The sequence below is a fragment of the Geospiza fortis genome, unplaced genomic scaffold (genome assembly GCF_000277835.1).
Source record: "Geospiza fortis unplaced genomic scaffold, GeoFor_1.0 scaffold154, whole genome shotgun sequence".
Taxonomy (NCBI): Eukaryota; Metazoa; Chordata; class Aves; order Passeriformes; family Thraupidae; genus Geospiza; species Geospiza fortis.
The window spans coordinates 1,088,410-1,105,170 of record NW_005054397.1 but is presented as its reverse complement, the minus strand read 5'-3'; the positions used below and the strand labels follow the sequence as shown (position 1 = coordinate 1,105,170).

At 42.6% G+C, this 16,761-nt stretch overlaps 1 protein-coding gene across 4 annotated transcripts in view; it reads left to right on the top strand.

Moving 5' to 3' along the window:
- The window catches only part of WNT11 (Wnt family member 11), a 31,915-nt gene extending 26,456 nt beyond the window's left edge, over positions 1 to 5,459 (top strand). For 2 of the 4 annotated variants that reach the window (XR_004082252.1, XM_031060973.1), the window contains exon 6: positions 33 to 5,459. Coding sequence is in view for 2 of the 4 variants with exons in the window: in XM_031060973.1 (XP_030916833.1) it covers positions 33 to 207 (175 nt within the window). In the remaining 2 variants the exon portion in view is untranslated. The remainder of the gene's footprint in view (positions 1 to 32) is intronic. The other 2 variants (XR_004082251.1, XM_005425825.2) reach the window with 2 other exon arrangements.
- The last annotated feature ends 11,302 nt before the right edge of the window (positions 5,460 to 16,761 follow it).

Here is a 16,761-nt window from a genome sequence, read left to right as displayed (position 1 = left end):
TGCACTTGCTCACAGCTTTTTCCTTCTTCCAGACAATGCAACAAGACTTCCAATGGGAGTGACAGCTGCGACTTGATGTGCTGTGGCAGAGGCTACAACCCCTACATGGACAAGGTGGTGGAGCGTTGCCACTGCAAATATCACTGGTGCTGCTACGTGACCTGTAAAAAGTGTGAGAGGACTGTCGAGAGATATGTCTGCAAATGAAAACTCTCCTCTGCACACCTGGGAGCTCAGACAGCAGCAGCACCCCAGCACTATTCAGAGAAAACATCTCCTTGACTAGACATGGTTTATCTTGTAAAGACACAGACTTGAGGAGAGATGGTAGGAGGAAAAGCAACAATCACACCAGTAAAAATAAGAACGTAAAAAAAAACCTCCCAAAAAGCAACAGACCCACAAATGTTTCTCCTCACCAATAAAATGCTCTCTGAGAAGACAAAACTTCATTTGGGATGGTATCTTCTTCCAAAATATTTCCTATGGTTGCCAATGATGTCCAGCCATCAAGTGCCTTAGTATTCTGAGAAATAAATATGGAAATTTTCCGTGGGGGAAAGAAAAGCACCATTTGTTTGACAGTAACTAAGGCTCACACCTGCCTGTGCCTCCTAGCACAGGTACTGAGTCTTCATTGGGACCATCCCACAAGGGAAAATGCTACAACTTTTCAGCAATAACTGCCTTTGTTGCCAAAGACTTAATTTTCAGCAAGGAATCATCCATTCTGAGTGATAAAAAAGTGGAAAGATTTCAGGTCAATCTTCTGAAATGAACAACTAATTTTAATCTTTCTTTTACACAGGTCTGCGACTTTGAGCTGATTGCTGAAGGAAAATATATCCCTGATTTGTCCAGGCTGGACAAAATTCAGCCATGAAAAAAAATCCCCTGGAATTCTGGAGGCAGTGAGAGTAGGGTAGGCTGAGAAGGACTTTATGGGGTCCACAAAACAGCAGTGGAGCCTTTACGATAAAAGAACAAAACAAAATCCAAGTCCAGTGGGAAAGTAAAGAAAAACAGCAAGCTCCTGCTCTCTATCTCTTTGCCCTTTGGGTGTGATACCCTTGGTCACTGACATTCTTCCACATTGATCCATCAAATCCTTGGGGAAATATGCCACTGGCTTCTTCCCCCACAAAACTATTGGTCCAACCTCAGGAAACTGCAGAGAGTGGAGCAGTCCCGGCTGTAGGGAGCACATCCATGGAAGTCAGCAGCTATTGGAAGTCAGCAGATATTCACAGCAGGAAGGAATGGGAACATGTCAGTCCTTCACGGGGCTCTGCCCTGACACAGCAGAGCACCACTATCTGTGGCTGTACATATTTTCTTTTGTATGCAGATATACAGAAATATTTATATCTTGTGCTTTCACCTACTTTACTTCCTACATAAATATATCCTCATATTATAAACAAGCATTAACAATAGTATGAAATAAATGCTGAAGTTACTGGTGCAACAGCAAAAGGTTAGATTATTGTTTCACACTTCTATTAGGAAAAAAATTCTGATTTTCCTTCCAAGGATGGGAAAACAACATGGTTTGAGGCACTCAGTGGCGTAGGGATAGATAAGTTTCTTTATTCCCTGCCTCTCCAGCCTCTCAATGTTGAACAGAATTAGCCAAGATACAGTCAAGACAGTGGAACAGAACACTTGGAGAAAGGAAGAGTCACCATTGCTGTTTTGTCTATTTTTATCAGCAGTCACTCTCATTGGTAAAATTTCCTAGTGCCCCTGAGGAGCTTAATAACAAACATGGCTCATATCTCTCATGTCATGGGTGGTTGGCTTCTGGCTCCTGCACATGGAGAGGAGCTGCTGTGCAGGGGAGTTTAACACAGCCTAGGCTCCCTTGTTTGCTTTTTTGTTTGTTATTGTTTGTGGTTTTGTTTGGTTTTGTTTGTTTGGGGTTTTGGTTTTTGTTTGTATTTTTGTTGTTGTTTGTTTGTTTGCTTGGGGTTTTGGGGGGGATTTTTTGTTTTGGTTTATTTTAGTGGTCATCCAGCCCTGTGTACTGATTATGAGAAGTGATGTTGGAGAAGGATGCTGCTCCAGGAACAGAAGGCAGCAGAGCTTCTGATGTCTTTCAGATCATTCTTAAGCACCCCAACCCCATGCAAAATGCTGTAAGCAGCCAAAAAATCACTTCTACACAGATGTAGAGGGACTCTGTCACTTTCCTAGGGGGAAATATGTCAGTAACACCACAACCTTTCTCCAAATCTTTTTTCCCCACTTAGTCAATCCCTAGGGGGCAACTACCTCTGACATGTCTATGAGCAGCCCTGGGGAATTGGAAGAGAGAAGCATCATGTGCTATAAGAGCAAAATTAGAGGTATTTTGTTCTCTTTAGCTGTTTTGCTTTGCTGTAATGGGTTTGGTCTTGTTGCCTCCTTCTATCCCTCAGTTATGAGCAGGCAAAAAAGGAGCTTTCATAGCTTGACAGTGGTTTGTGTTATTGTCACCTCATAAAAGCTGATGGACTAAAACATGTCTGCAGTGCAGTGATGAGTGGTGGGTGTCTTTAGGCTGACATGCAGACAGGCTGGTGGCACAAATCCCACTGCTCTCCAATGCCAAAATTTGGCTTCAATTGATATGTAAAGAAACCATCTACTCTCATTCTTTTAAGGAATTTTATTTTTATTTCCAGTTTCTGATGATGTCAACAAGGCACAGATGTTCTGACTGAAGAAAAATTTGAGCATTTCAATGCCATTCTGTAATGACTCTTTTTCTTGTTCCCTTGCTGATGTCATGAGTCTTTCTGCTTGATGAAAAACTAGTAAAAAGGAAGAAATGGCCTATACATACACTGTTTTCAGCTGCATTTCACTCCTCCCATGTCAGACCTGTGATCCTTGACTGGCTTTTTCATGTCAGAGGAAATCATCACCTGTAATTAAAAGGAGTAAACCAATTAGGCATCTGCAGGTCTATCAGGTAGGAGATGAACTCACAGCAGAACTTTAGCCATGGTGGTAACTCACACTTTGTTATCTCATGCCACAGATGTCCGTTACTGAAGATGTTGACCTGAAATGGTTGAATTGTTTGGAGTTTTGCAGTCTGGGGCAGCCACGTTCAAAATCTCTGCTGTCTTCTCCAGATAATCCTTTATGGGCTTCACCTGAACTTTCCTTCTTTGACAAAAGAGTCTGTGTGGCCCCATCCCATGTCTTAGGCTGTTAGTCTAAGAATTAACAATTTTACACTGCTTTTGCCATAACTTCTAAATTTCAGGGCCCTATTTTTCTCTGGAGCAGCTGCACACTGCATTAGGAGTGTGCCCAGGGGGATGTACCTTCCTAAGGTGAGAATCACACACAGGGCAAGGTCTGATAAACTGCAGCCTCCCTTGTTACACTGGCCTGCTTCATCCAGCCATCTCAGCAGTTTGATGGCTTTAAGATGAAATAAGGTAGGTTTAGACTGGATGTTAGAAAGAAATTCCTCCCTGTGAGGGTGGTGAGGCTCTACCACAGGTTGGCCCGAGAAGCTGTGGCTGCCCCATCCCTGGAAGTGTCCAAGGTCAGGTTGGACAGGGCTTGGAGCAACCTGGTCTAGAGGAAAGTGTCCCTGCCCATGGCAGGGGGTGAAACTTCTAAGGTCTACCACTTCTAAGGTCTTATGAGCTTCTAAGGTCCCTTCCACCCCAAACCATTCTGTGATTCTATGATGTCCCTCTGGATGCTCTGGTATTTTCAATTTTTTTCAGAAAATGTCTTTCTATGAGCAGTAGACAGTACTTCTGCTTTCCTTTCCTTTTAATAATGACTAGGAATAAAGAGAGTACCTATAATACAGGGCCATACTGCTGGAACTCATACTACAATGTTCTTCTTGCAACCTGTCTGATGCTTCACTCCTTGCATCAGCAGCAAAGCACAGAGAGGCCAGAAAAGTGTCACATCTCTCAATTTCAATTATCAATACAACAGGGAACCAAAACAGAATGGCCAAGTAATTTTTTGCAGTCTAGAGGAAGGTGTCCTTGCCCATGGCAGGGGGTTCGAACTGGATGATCTTCAAGGTCCATTCCAACTCAAATCATTCCATGATGCTAAAATTTTTCGTGCACATGCTGTGTGAAAGATATTTGGGAGAACATTTGTCACAAACCAGCTTTGTAAGGAAAATACATCCCTCCTTCTCTTTCTCAGGCCTTCAGCAAGCAGTTTTCAAGGCTTTGCTCAGAAACACTGAGATCCTTCAGCAACTGTAGAAAAAACGGCTTTAATTACTGTGAATGTCTGTGTCAGGTGTTGCTGTAGTTCCCTTCTTATAACATGTCTTACCACATCCCAGCAGCTGATATAATTTGACCCAGCTCCATGTCATACTACACAGTACTGTTGGTTTACACTAGCTGGCAAAATACATCTGATTTATTCCCACAAACACTATTATTTCACAGCTTTACAATATTACCCCTGATGGAAACAGCCAAGCTATCCTGAAGAGTATTATGCTATTTTATTAATTTGGAAAAAAAATCTATGATTTAAGAAAACAGGTTGGACTTAATGCTATTTTCAGATCTGAGTTTTTAGACCCTGCATACATCTGGTTAATTTGTATTTTTTTTATTAATCCCCCCATCTTTACCCCTTCCAGTTTTATATAATTTAGGTTTCTCCATAAGGTAGGCAAATGTGATTCATCATAAAAAACTCCCATCTGATTGTGTATTTTATTCTACAAAAATAGAAAGTATCCTAATTATACTAAAGCAGGCAGCCCACAATATTTCACTTGCAGCTGGAAAAGCCCTTGGTGAGGGGAAGGGGAGTGAGGGAAGAAGAAAACAATCTGAATACAATTGGAAGTGTCTCTGTCAGGAAAGTGATAAAAGAGTCCCTGAGGGACCATCCCTCTTCCTGCTAGAAAACAGATCCCTGTAGACAGCCATTATCATCCTCCAAGTGAGACAGACTTGTGCTGCCCAGCTCTGGGCTACCTGTTTGGGGAAAGTGCTGGGAGGAGGCTCTGCAGGTACTTGGGAATATGGGGAACAAGAGGCCTGGAATTGGAATTGATTGTTGTTAGACCTTCACCCTGTGACAAAGGAATTGGCTTTCCCTGCATCGGACAGGGGGTTGTGAAACACCATTGTTTTATTCCCAGGAGCAGATTGGAGCTATAACAGGCATGACTTTCTCCCCTGCAAGAGAGATGGAGCAGAAAACAAAATTTGGGAGAGGGGGAGAAAGAACAGGAAACTTAAAATCCACCTGAGATTAATGACTTTAACATGCACAACATATTTTGTTTTGTTTTACTCTCAGGAACATTTTCATCAGTCAGACAGAGTTTGATTAAATATCTCGGCAGAGCTTTGGTTTATTCATCTAAAGAAAAAATTATCCTCTCTTCATGGAAGCAGCATTAACTGTGTTTTCTAATTGTGAGAGCAACAATAATAATAAAAATAATAACAACAGAATACATTGTGGAATGTTTTTATTTCCTCTTTTGTTAAGAATAAGTGGACAGTATTTTGTCTGGATTTTAAATTAAATTAGTTTTAAATTTTAAAGATACTTTCTGGGCTGTGTGGAAAGCTTTCTCTTTTTTGCTCTTTTAAGTGGAATTTTTCAGGGTGTTTACCAGAACCACATTGTCTTGAAATTTCACTTAAGGCAGAAGAGGGTATCACATAACTGCACAACTGCTGGAGCTGGGATATAAAGGGATATACTGCCAGGACCACAGAGCTTAGGAGAAAGCCAACAGATCCATAACCTAGTACCAGAACCCTTGTGCTGCTGTCAGTGTAAGGATGAGATTCAGATCTAAAAATTGTCATTGGTTGAGTTATTCTGTGAAGCCTGCCCACTCAAATGGCACAGCAACTCAAAAAGGGATGGCTCACGTGCTTAAGGCTAAAGGTGTAGATAAGAGTTTTCCTGCATTAGTGCCAAACCACTAAAAAACTTGGGTAATCAAATCTTATAAATGCCAGTTATCAATAGATCTCTATAAGTGGTAACTGCTGACAAATGGGCTTTTAAAAATGGAGACCCATGTTTCTGTCAGACTTTCTAATTTGCTCAGTCCGGGATGGGGTCTGGAGTGTTGCTCAGTGGTGATGAATGATGAACTGGAGTGAAGATGGAATTATAAAAATTAATCCAGGTAAAGTTGGGTGCTCACAATCCTGTGTTTGTCTGAAGTTCTAGGATGTGTGACAGCATAATTTCAACATCCTTGAGGATTGGCTGCTTTCGCAAAATTCATGCTGTATTTCAGAGGAAAGAGCGATTTAAAATCTGTTATTCTAAGAGGCATCTTTCCTTCTCCATTGTTTCTCATCCTAAATTTCAAGTTTAAAATTATCCTAAAATAGTTTGAAATTTAGCATAAGATGCTGTAATCTGTGCCATTATGAAAGCCATTAATAACAGCAACTGTGTCATCAGCAGAGGAAACTGGTAGGTGTATTTTGAATCATAGAGTGGTTTGGGTTGGAAGGGATCTGAAAGCTTATCTCCTTACAACCCCACACCATGGGCAGGAGCACCTTCCACTAGAGCAGCTTGCTCCAAGCCCATCCCACCTGGCCTTGAACACTTCCAGAGATGGGGCAGCCACAGCTTCTCTGGGCCACCTGTGCCAGTGTCAGTCAAACACCCCCAGGTCAGTGAGGTCCATCGTGCTCTGGGGGATCCCAAACTTTCTCTGCTGCCTGCAGACACTGAAAACACCAACTACAGCTACTTTCCACTCAAGATGCAATTAATTTTACAAAATGCATATGTTGACCAGGGTCAGGCTTAGGCAAGAAAACTGTTTTCTTTTCTGCTCTCCTCATACAGCTCAGACAGATTAAAACCCCACCTCAGTGCTCACCTCTGCAGGTGCTTCCTTCCTTGCTTTGTGTGAGCTGTGGGGGGGCGGGAGCTGGAAGTACTTTTGCTTTTGGGGGAAGTGGGAGATGACAGCAAGCAACTCCACGCTTGAGAAGCAGCTCTTTGGTGTGACACATAATTGTTGTGATGACACCTGCAAAGAATGGCCTGATTTAAGACAGCAATAACTCCCCAGCTCGCCTTGACTCCCACACACAACTTTTCCTCCACTGGATGGAAGACTCCCCTCAGCAGTTTGCAGTGAAGCATCTGGTGCCATTTGAGGCACTTCAGAGTGACTTGGTCCTCGTGAGAATTCTCTGCCCACCAGGGCTGGAAGAGGAGCATCCAAGGGACACCCATGGCATTTCAAATAGTACTGACATTTAAGCGATTCAATCACACCCCTGCATCTGGTGATGCAAGGACTTGAGAACTGTTTCTTCCCTTCACAGCCCTGGTCCCAAAGGCTCTTCCAGGTCTACCATGAACAAACAAACTGGATGACACTCAAAAATGAGCTGTGCAAAGCCATCAGGCTCATTCTGCCCCATAAGTGCCATTGGCACCCATAGTCCGGGTCTGACCTCCAGATCTTGCAACCCCAAATCACCAAGAGGGGTTTCTGAGTTAAACAAGACCTTAGTATAAAGTCACAAGTTGTTGAATGAACTGCCCCAGCAGGAATTCATTGGGCAGGTATTGGAACAATCTGTTCTCATCTCTCTGCAATAAAGATATTTTCAGAGTGTAGAAATCTGGAATGCCTCCAAAGAGAGGATTGGGATAAGATGAATTATTTCTATTGGGAGTTGGTGTGACCCTTTTCATGTAGATATCCATTGAGCAGATGTTGGAAGCTAAGTGGGGCTTATCCTTAGCCTGATGCTTGTCATAGAGGTCCTTTTGTTTTGATGTTTGGTTTTGTTATAAACCAAGCTAATTAGTTATTAATTGTAACTGGACTATTAGCATCAGAGAATGGGCCTATGTAACTCCCATGCCCAAAATGATTACAGCTGGTATCTGTTATGTTACATAAATTGCTTAATGACACTTCCAAATTAAACAATGAAACTCAATGAATGACATCAAAGATTGTAAACATATGAGTTTAGCTAGTCAGACTTACTTTTTTCCTTTTCTCTCCATTGGAGGGAACATTTTCATCTTGGGATTTGCACAGAATTCCGAGGAAACTAAAAAAGTTACTTTTCATGGAATTTGTAAAGAAAATCAAACAATTCAAGCACACTGCCCAACTCACAGTTGCAATCAAATGTCAGACTCAAGGCCCCTGAACTTGACTCATATTGGTAATTGCACTGGTACAAACTTTTTTCCCCCCAGCCATTAAGGAGGATATTTCAGATAATAAAGCATAAACAAAGAAACTTCAAAGAACAAAATGAATGCCATACAGTGACTGTGTTTTACATGAACCCTGAACTGCTGGCAGAGGATTTCTCCTGCAAAATATTTTCCATTACTCTATATCATCTGGTTAATAGCCTAAGTGCCCAAGCTTACCTTCAGGAGATTTAGATAAACTGAGAGATCTTCCTGCACAGAAAGACACTGACCATTCTCTCAACTTCATGCTTTTTCTCCTCAAAATGATCTTAGCCAGTGTAATGAGATTTACCTTCTTTGCTTTTGATATCTTGCTGGTGTTTCTGAACATTTCTGTCAGTGGTGTCTGTATTGGATGAAATAATGAGAATAAAGGAATGATGAAGAATCATTGTATAGTCCAAAGGTAAAAAAATAATTGGAGCTGTCAGGGGTTGATATACTCCAAGTGCTTTTTAGACACCTAAATTCAGTAGTGAGAATTGAGTCTCATGAGATATATTTTGGCTTGGTTTAATTCAGAACAAGTGGGTTTTTTCCCAGTTTTATAACTAATACAGATGTATAGATAGGCTAGATATAAAGAAATTTGGTATGGGAATTCACCAACATTTTTATTAAATAACACTCACACCCCCTTTTAGCACAACCAAACATTGCTCCACAGCAATGTTGAATCTCATCCATTTTCTCCTTCTGCACCATATCCCACATATTTTCAGCAGCTTTCATGCAGAGATGCACCTAGAATGAGAATCATTTCATCTTGGAGGTCCCACACGTGAGCTAACCCAGCCCTGTCTCCATGATGGATGGGTGCAAGGAAGGGATGAACTGGCTCTGCTTCCTCTGCCATTCTACATTTTAGCCCAGGCTGCAGCAGGAACATATGATTTGTGTTTTAGCTGGTTGGCCTCTGAGATCTCGGCAGCCTCACCCAATTCTGGGCGATAACTGAGCCCAGGACTGGTTCTGCTGGGTTTTATGTTAAGGGGCTTTTCTCTGTTCTAGCTGAGGGTAGGTAATGGAGTTATGTTAGAAATACAGTGGAGGTGGGTTTATGTTTATCATCACCCTGTAACTAAGACAGACACAAAAAAGATTAAAGCAAAAAAGACCAAAATAGAACATCTTGCAGTTTTCAGGGGTTGTTTTTTTTTTTTTTTTGAGGCACAAGTTTTCAACTAGGATTTGCTTTGACAGGATAAAGTACATTTTCAAGCTCGGCTTCTTAATGGGCTACATCTGCTTAATGTAATTTTGCATCTGAGCTGTGTGAATTGTCAGACACAGGCACAGTCAGAGCTGCATTCAGCAGTACTCACTTTCCCTGTAATCAGATAAACTCAGCCCAATAAATCAGTTTTAATGCTCTCAGTATCACCCTGTTATCATTGTGAGTTATTCAGTCTGGGCTTCCCAAACTTTCCCATTCTTTCACAATGAAAGGAACAGAACTCTCAAAATATATAAATTAGTTTCTCTCACTTTTTCTTTCTGTCTTTCCTTATTTTCTTCCCTTTTCTTTCTTCTGCTCTCCCTTGCTTTTCCTGGCTTTTGTTTTTCTTCCATTCTCTCTCTTTCCATCAAATGGCTATATAAAGTAATTCACAGTTACACTTCTATAAAATCTAGCTTTCTGCTCAAAGAGAAGCTATTTAATTAGGCAGTTGTGGCCTGCCTCTCAGCTATATAAAGTAATTCACAGTTATATTTCTATAAAGTTTAGCTTTCTGCTCAAAGAGAAGCTATTTAATTAGGCAGTTGTGACCTGCCTCTCAGTGTAAATCAGAAGCAATGATTTATACCAGCTGAACACAGGAATTCTGGTACTTGGTAGCAGATTTTTGAGGCCCTGTCTTGTAAAGTGCATTGGACTGTGTATTATGTTAGCCAGAAAAACATTTTGTAAAAATACAGTTGTATTTTATGCCCTGATTGTGTTTTTTTTTTTTTATTTCCCCTACCTTTGTGTTCCCACATTGTTTGCATGATTAAAGTGAAAAGATGGACCCATCTTTGCAGAACAGACAGGAACTGGGTGATAATGGCCTAAGTTCCCTCCTACATCATGGCCAAACTGAGGTGCTGGATATCCCATACAAGGCACTGACAGCTGGAAGGCCCACTGGAGCCCACAGTGCTTTACAGGGATCTAAGGGGCCTCCAGAGGCATCTGGAACTGTAATGGATGGATGCAGCCCACAGGCTGGCTACTCAGAAGGTGAGAAGGTGGAAATAGGTGTCCAACCAGCAAAGGAAAGGATGGGAAGGACAGTATAGCGTGAAGGAAAATAGGATGCAGCATTTGGGGTGTTTAATTTTCTCGCCAAATGATGGATCAGTCCATGGGACAAATGAATTCAAGGAGTGAGAATCAATATATGTACCTCTGATTAGGAGCATCTGAGAACCCATGAGAATTTTCTGCTTCTCTCATACAATAAGCTTAGGCCTGGCAGAAGGTTAGGAAAGGCATGAACTCTTGGGAGTGGCAATATCCTAAATCTCCCCACAAGCCCGGCCAGAGTTTGCCTCTCAGGGCCAGGAGCTGTAGGAGAAGTGGCAAGTTCTGGTAAGTTGGCAGAACTGCACTTTGGACCCTAGTTTGCTAAGGATATGAGCATTTTTTAACATCCTTCTTCCATCTTCATGAATGTGGAATGCTTGTCCAACCTCCATCCTTCAGATGCTGCCTTTTCTCCGTGTCCAGCTCCAGCAAACTTCGGCAGTGAGTTGAGATTTCAAGAACATCCAAGGTGGACAATATCCTATCTGTCCAGAAATGCTAGTTCTGTCATTGGGCTACTCATCCTGGATTCCCTTTGGAAACTGCCATCAGGTACGTGTTTCATCCTTGTGTAAAATAGCCCAGAGATCTTCTCTGATTAAGGTAGCACACTGCCAGAGAAGTTCAGCATTGGTCTTCTAAATGATCAATTATATTTGGGATACTTAGAAGAAAAAAACAAAGTACTTGTATTCCTTGTGGAGCTAGGTGAATTAACTTCATTATTTGAATTAATTTAGTGATAATAATCCCAAACTCTTTGACCTGATAAACTCAGAAAATCCTGCCTAAGTCACCTTTCAAACATGCTAAATATATGAAGGCATAGAAAGTCAAAGAAAATAATTTCTCTGAAACACCAATTATTTTTCCTTCTTTCCCTTGTGCTTGGTTACAACCAGGACTTCAAAAGAGTGTGCTTGAGAGTGGAAAACCACAATATCCTTTAAATATGGTGTCCAAGCTACGTCTGAACACTCTGTTTGGACTTTGACCAAGCTGCTGGGCTTAAATCCCAGCTCTGGAGCTACCAGATGGACCACATTATTCTCACCTGCAGAAACCCCATCAGACAAACTGTTTCTACCAAAACAGATCTGTTGGTCATGGAAGGCGTGAGGTGCTAATGGGACACTCTGTTCCTGTCACAGGTGCCATGTTCCTTTGGGTGCCCATCCCAGCTTCTATTGTCCTGGTTTTTAAACTTCCCTGGATCAGAGAAAGAGAGAAAGGTCTACTGGAGACACAGCCCTGCAAGCTGCTGGAGCAAGGCCAGATGGGCATGGTTGAATGAGGACCACTGATGCTTGAATGAGACATCTCAGCATCACAGCAGCCTAAAGTGTTTCACAGGGGAATGCCTCAGTCCAGCCAACAGGCACTGCCAAAGAGAGTGACACGTGTTGGAAGTCACACTTTTGTTTTAAACTCCAATGCCTGTGCACAGCCCCGAGGTACCTGCAGCTTTGGCTGCCTTTGACTAGTAAATAAACCAGGCTGGATCCTGTTCACTGGCTGCCCGTGGCAAGCGGCACAGCAGAGCTTGCAACCAGATGGGTTTCATCACCTAAACAGATTACTTCACCCCCACTGAGTTTTGTCAATGGTCCTTGCTCTTTGCTTGTATCCAACATGCCTGGATGTTGTCTGGGACTCACTAGTGCTCAGCCATGATAGGGAGTAAGCTAGGGTTTAACCACACTTATGTAGTCATGGAACAGAGCTGGAGACATTGTTCTGGCTCTAGCTGACTCTTTAATACAGATGTGGCCTTGGAAGCTTAAAGCATTTTGTAACCCTTTGATTTCCCTTTCCTGAAATTGTACATTTTCCCCTTGGGCTGCTGTGTCACCTTCTTATATCCCAACAGATGTTGGCTAAAGACCTAACTACTTTGTGTGTCCTGAACCTGTCTCCCAACAGCTTTGTATGTTGTACCTCAGTCCTCCTTCTACAAGAGAAGGTTCTTGTACTGGAACAGATCCCTCTTCATCCCTCCTGGATGTCCTTCCCAGACATCCTCTCATTTTCATGTAGCTATCACCCTTATAATCCTCAAGGATGCATAACAGAGGCAGAAAAGGGATATCCTGTTATAGCTGTGGCCTGAAGTCAAGCAACACACAGGTTGCAGGTCTCTCCTTTTATCCCTCCTCAGGGAACATCTGCATCTCTATTGTGCTTGTTCCTCCTTTATGAAATCCCTTTATATGCTGTTGAGAGAGAGGAGAACGCAATGAGGACCAGGGACTGATCCCAAAATGCTTCAGAAGTGGTTAGTTTCCTTGTCTCAGGAGCTCAGCTAACTTTGGGAACTGTGGTTTCAAGAAGAAACTTCTGAGAGTTTCATTGAATGAGAATTACCTGGGCCACAGAGCTCTGGGCCTCAGATGGAGGTCTTAGCCCCACGCCTGAGTGCATGGAGAAGTTCAGGTTTCACAAGAAGAAGTCTGCAAGGGGAGTAGAGGCCCATCTGTCTTGAGAACTAGGCAGGAGTTTGGTGAATCAGTCCACAAGACCTTCATGGCACCTTAAAATTTTGTCATTTTCTAGCACCCTCTATACCTGCTGCATGGATAGGAGAGTGAGGAGCTGAGCTCCTCAAGCATCTGGGGAAATGAAAAACCAACTGGCTTTTCTGGCTTCACATCAAAACAGAAAACAGATGGGATCTTTGTGCTGTGGTTTTCTTCCTCACTGGCAAACACATGTTGTAACCTTTTCTAGAGTGGGTTGGAGACATGGGCCCTCTTCTCTGAGATCTGGCCAAGCTCCCTGCCAGGAGAAGAAATATTAAAAGTTACAGACCTCTTCTGAGCCCAGGTTGCAGCCTGCAGACTGCCTGGCCTGCAAAGTGGGTAGAAGAGAGAGGGGGGATGTGGGAAGGGGGCACCAGCACCACTTTATCACTGCTTGGCATCCCTAGGAAAGGATCTGCAAAGGGAATCAGGAGCGTCAGTCAGCTCAAGGAAGAGCTCCTCGCACAGCCTGTGTGGGGTTTTGCTACTGTGACCTGGTTGTAGAAACGAGTGGGAAGTCTGGGTCCTTTGTGTGCACAAAAAGGGAGGTAGTAAGTTTAAGGGTGGTCTGGAAGGCAGAGGACTGGAAACCATGGAGAAAACTAAGTGGAACAACCAAGGAAAAGAAGGGAATTAAGTCACTGATTGCTTCTCAAGATGCATTTTAAAATGTCGTCTGAATGGTTTTCAAGCCAGAAAGGTTTCAGGTCCAGTGGGTTTCCAGCAATGATGGTAAAATAAGGAGGAGCATTGAAAGGAATTTGTAAACTTTGTGCTTCTTTCCCAGTTTTTAAATTTTCATGAAAAGGACTTTTGTCCTTCCTGGCTTAAAATCAAACTTAGGAGTGAAAACCTGTCTATCTCTACCAAAAGAAAAGACCTTTACTCAAAAGATTTCCAATACTAGATTTGTGACATTGGAGACTTTTTTTAAAGAATAATCATGTCTATGTTTTTAATGGTGGGACACATGATATATTTCTTGGGGTGGTCTTGTGTAGGGCCAGGAGTTGGGCTTCAATGATGCTTATGGGTCCCTTCCAACCAAGGATATTCTATGGTTCTATGTTTTGCAAAATCTCATGTTGTCTTCACTGATCTATATATCTAATGGGTGGAAACAGCCATTTCACAGGCAAAGTCCCCAAAGTCGCATGTTTTCAACCTCAGGAACAGACTGAGACATTTACAAGGAAAATATGACCCCGCAACCTTGACCATTTGAAAGATAACATTGCAAAATGCATTACCATCTTCCAGCTGATCTGTGCTCAACCAACTGGAGCAGTGCAACCACAGGTCAGGGGTTGTTCAGGGTGTCCTCTCTTCCAGCCACAGCTACGGCCAGAGCAGCCCACAAAGGTGTGTGTTGGTGAGGTTCTGGAGCCACCACTAAGCCACATCAGTGTATTGGATCATGGGAAATTCATTGCAGCATTTTTGCCACACCACAGAGCAAAGGCAACTAGAAAACAAGAAGAGGAATTAGTGGGCATCTCAGCTCATGAATAAGAGGTCAAGTTTAGACTAGACATTGAGAAGAAAATCTTCCCTGTGAGGGTGGTGAGGCCCTGACACAATTTGCCCAGAGAAGCTGTGGCTGCTCCATCCCTGGCAGTGTTCAAGGACAAGCTGGACAGGCCTTGGAGCAACTTGGTCTCGTAGAAGGTGTTCCTGCTCATGACAGGGGTGTTGGAAAGTGATCCTTAAGGTCCCTGCTAACCTAAACTATTCTGTGATTTTGTGATAACTAGAGATCAAGTCCTTATTAGCACTAAAGCAAACACTGGAACTGTGTCTTGACCTAAATCATTGTCTTGGTTTGAAAAGACAGCTGTGTGCTAAGAAAGGCAGGAGCCTCCCCTAAAATAGGAAATGTAAACTCCCTCCCTCTGAACTGCTATACATTTGAACTTAAGGGGAGGGTCTCAGGAAAATATATGGGAGCAGGAATAACAATTCTTTAGTAGGCAAGAAAATAAAATAAACAATGCAGTAATACAAAGCAACACTGACAGAGTCAGAATACAGCCTGACACCCTGTGGGTCAGGATGTTGGTAGCAGTCCAATTGGAATGGTGGCTGCAGTGCTCCTGGAGTGACAGATGTGGTTCTGTTGGAGCAGGGATCCTGTAGAAGGGTGTAGTCTTCCTCTGAAGGTCCCGTGGCGGTGTAGATGGGCCTGGCCTTCTTCTGGGAACCAATGGAAAATGCAGATGCTCCTCTGAGAATCCAGTGGAGAAGGCTCCCCTGGTGTCCCAAAATCTCAGATTATATCTAGTTAGGAGCGCTTGGCTCCTTCCCCTGGGCAGAGCATCTCACAATGGGATGCTGTAATTTTATCAGTCATGCAGTGACACTCAATGGCCCATTAACAGCAGATATTTCCCGGAGGGAGGATTAGTTTGTGGAAGAGATAAAGCAAACTGCCCAATTAACAGAAGATAACTGCCCCACCTCTAACAAATGACAAATAGAATAGACACATTACCTTGCAATCCAGGACAACCACTTGTTACATAAATCACAGTCAGGCTTAGTGTTTCTTCCTTTCTACAGAAGAAAACATTACTTTATCATGCTAGCAAATACCAGAGAAGGAATTGTGCACTGGGGTCCCAAGGGGCATTCAGGAATTCAAAATATGCAGAGCCAGAGTCAGGGACAGAATTGCTGGAATAGGGAAAATTGCATAACTCCAACCTGGCAGCTTGATCCAACTCCTGGAGACTCACATGTAAAGGAAGTGGAGCACCACTACTTGTGCAGACCCTGAAACAGAGGGAATCAGCTCTTATGTGCTTAGTGTGGAATGGCTTACAAGGGACTGGGTGAATGCAGCTTAATTTCCATGTGTCTTCTGATGAAATTTGTATTGAAGTCATTACGATAGCACACACTTTTCCAGATGTGACAGGCATACATAAATGTCTGCAGGCATACATTTTAACAGTCTGCAGGACTGGGAAGACATTTTATGATCTAGGTGGATGAGGCTGTTTAATATCTGAGCAAAAAAAAATTAATGACTAAGAGCTGCCTAACAAGTCTTTTTCTGAGTGATAGCTAGCCAGGCTAATGTGTACTTGATCATAAAACATCTGGAACATTTGGGATGTATTAGCCAGCTTTTGCATAGCAAAGGAAGGAGAAGATACAGCAGGTATGTTATGATGTTTAAAACTGTTGCATTACATGGTACAAAATTGGAGTTTCTTCAACAAGATGGCCTTTGTCAGTGGTGTGGACAGGATTTACTTGAAAGGCACAGATTATTGATGTGACATTATTTTATGATATTTCATGTGCATTTCCTTTTTATCCCCTACCTTCAAGATAACATTTTTGCTTTCCTATCTGCTTGAGGATCATTCAGCTATAATAGGAATGAGAAACAGACACCTCCAAGATGTGGATCCACTTTGTTTTAGTGGCAGGGATCAGTGAATGCTTTTTAATTGTCTGAGAAGTCCTGAGTCTGAAGCTCCCATGTGAAATTACACTTTTTAATTATAGCCTTGTTTAGTAATGGCGTGGTGTGTGAAGGGCTGTCAGAAGTAGTGATGGTCTTCTCTTCTGGAGTGTCCTTGTACATGAACGTGAACAGTGCTGCTGCTCTTGTGTTTGATGGAGAGCTGGGGAATCATTAAGTTTCAAATCAAACTTTATAACACAATCTGAAATCCTTAGCAGTCCCCATATGAAGGCCTTTGCTGCTTTTAAGCCATAGAGGAG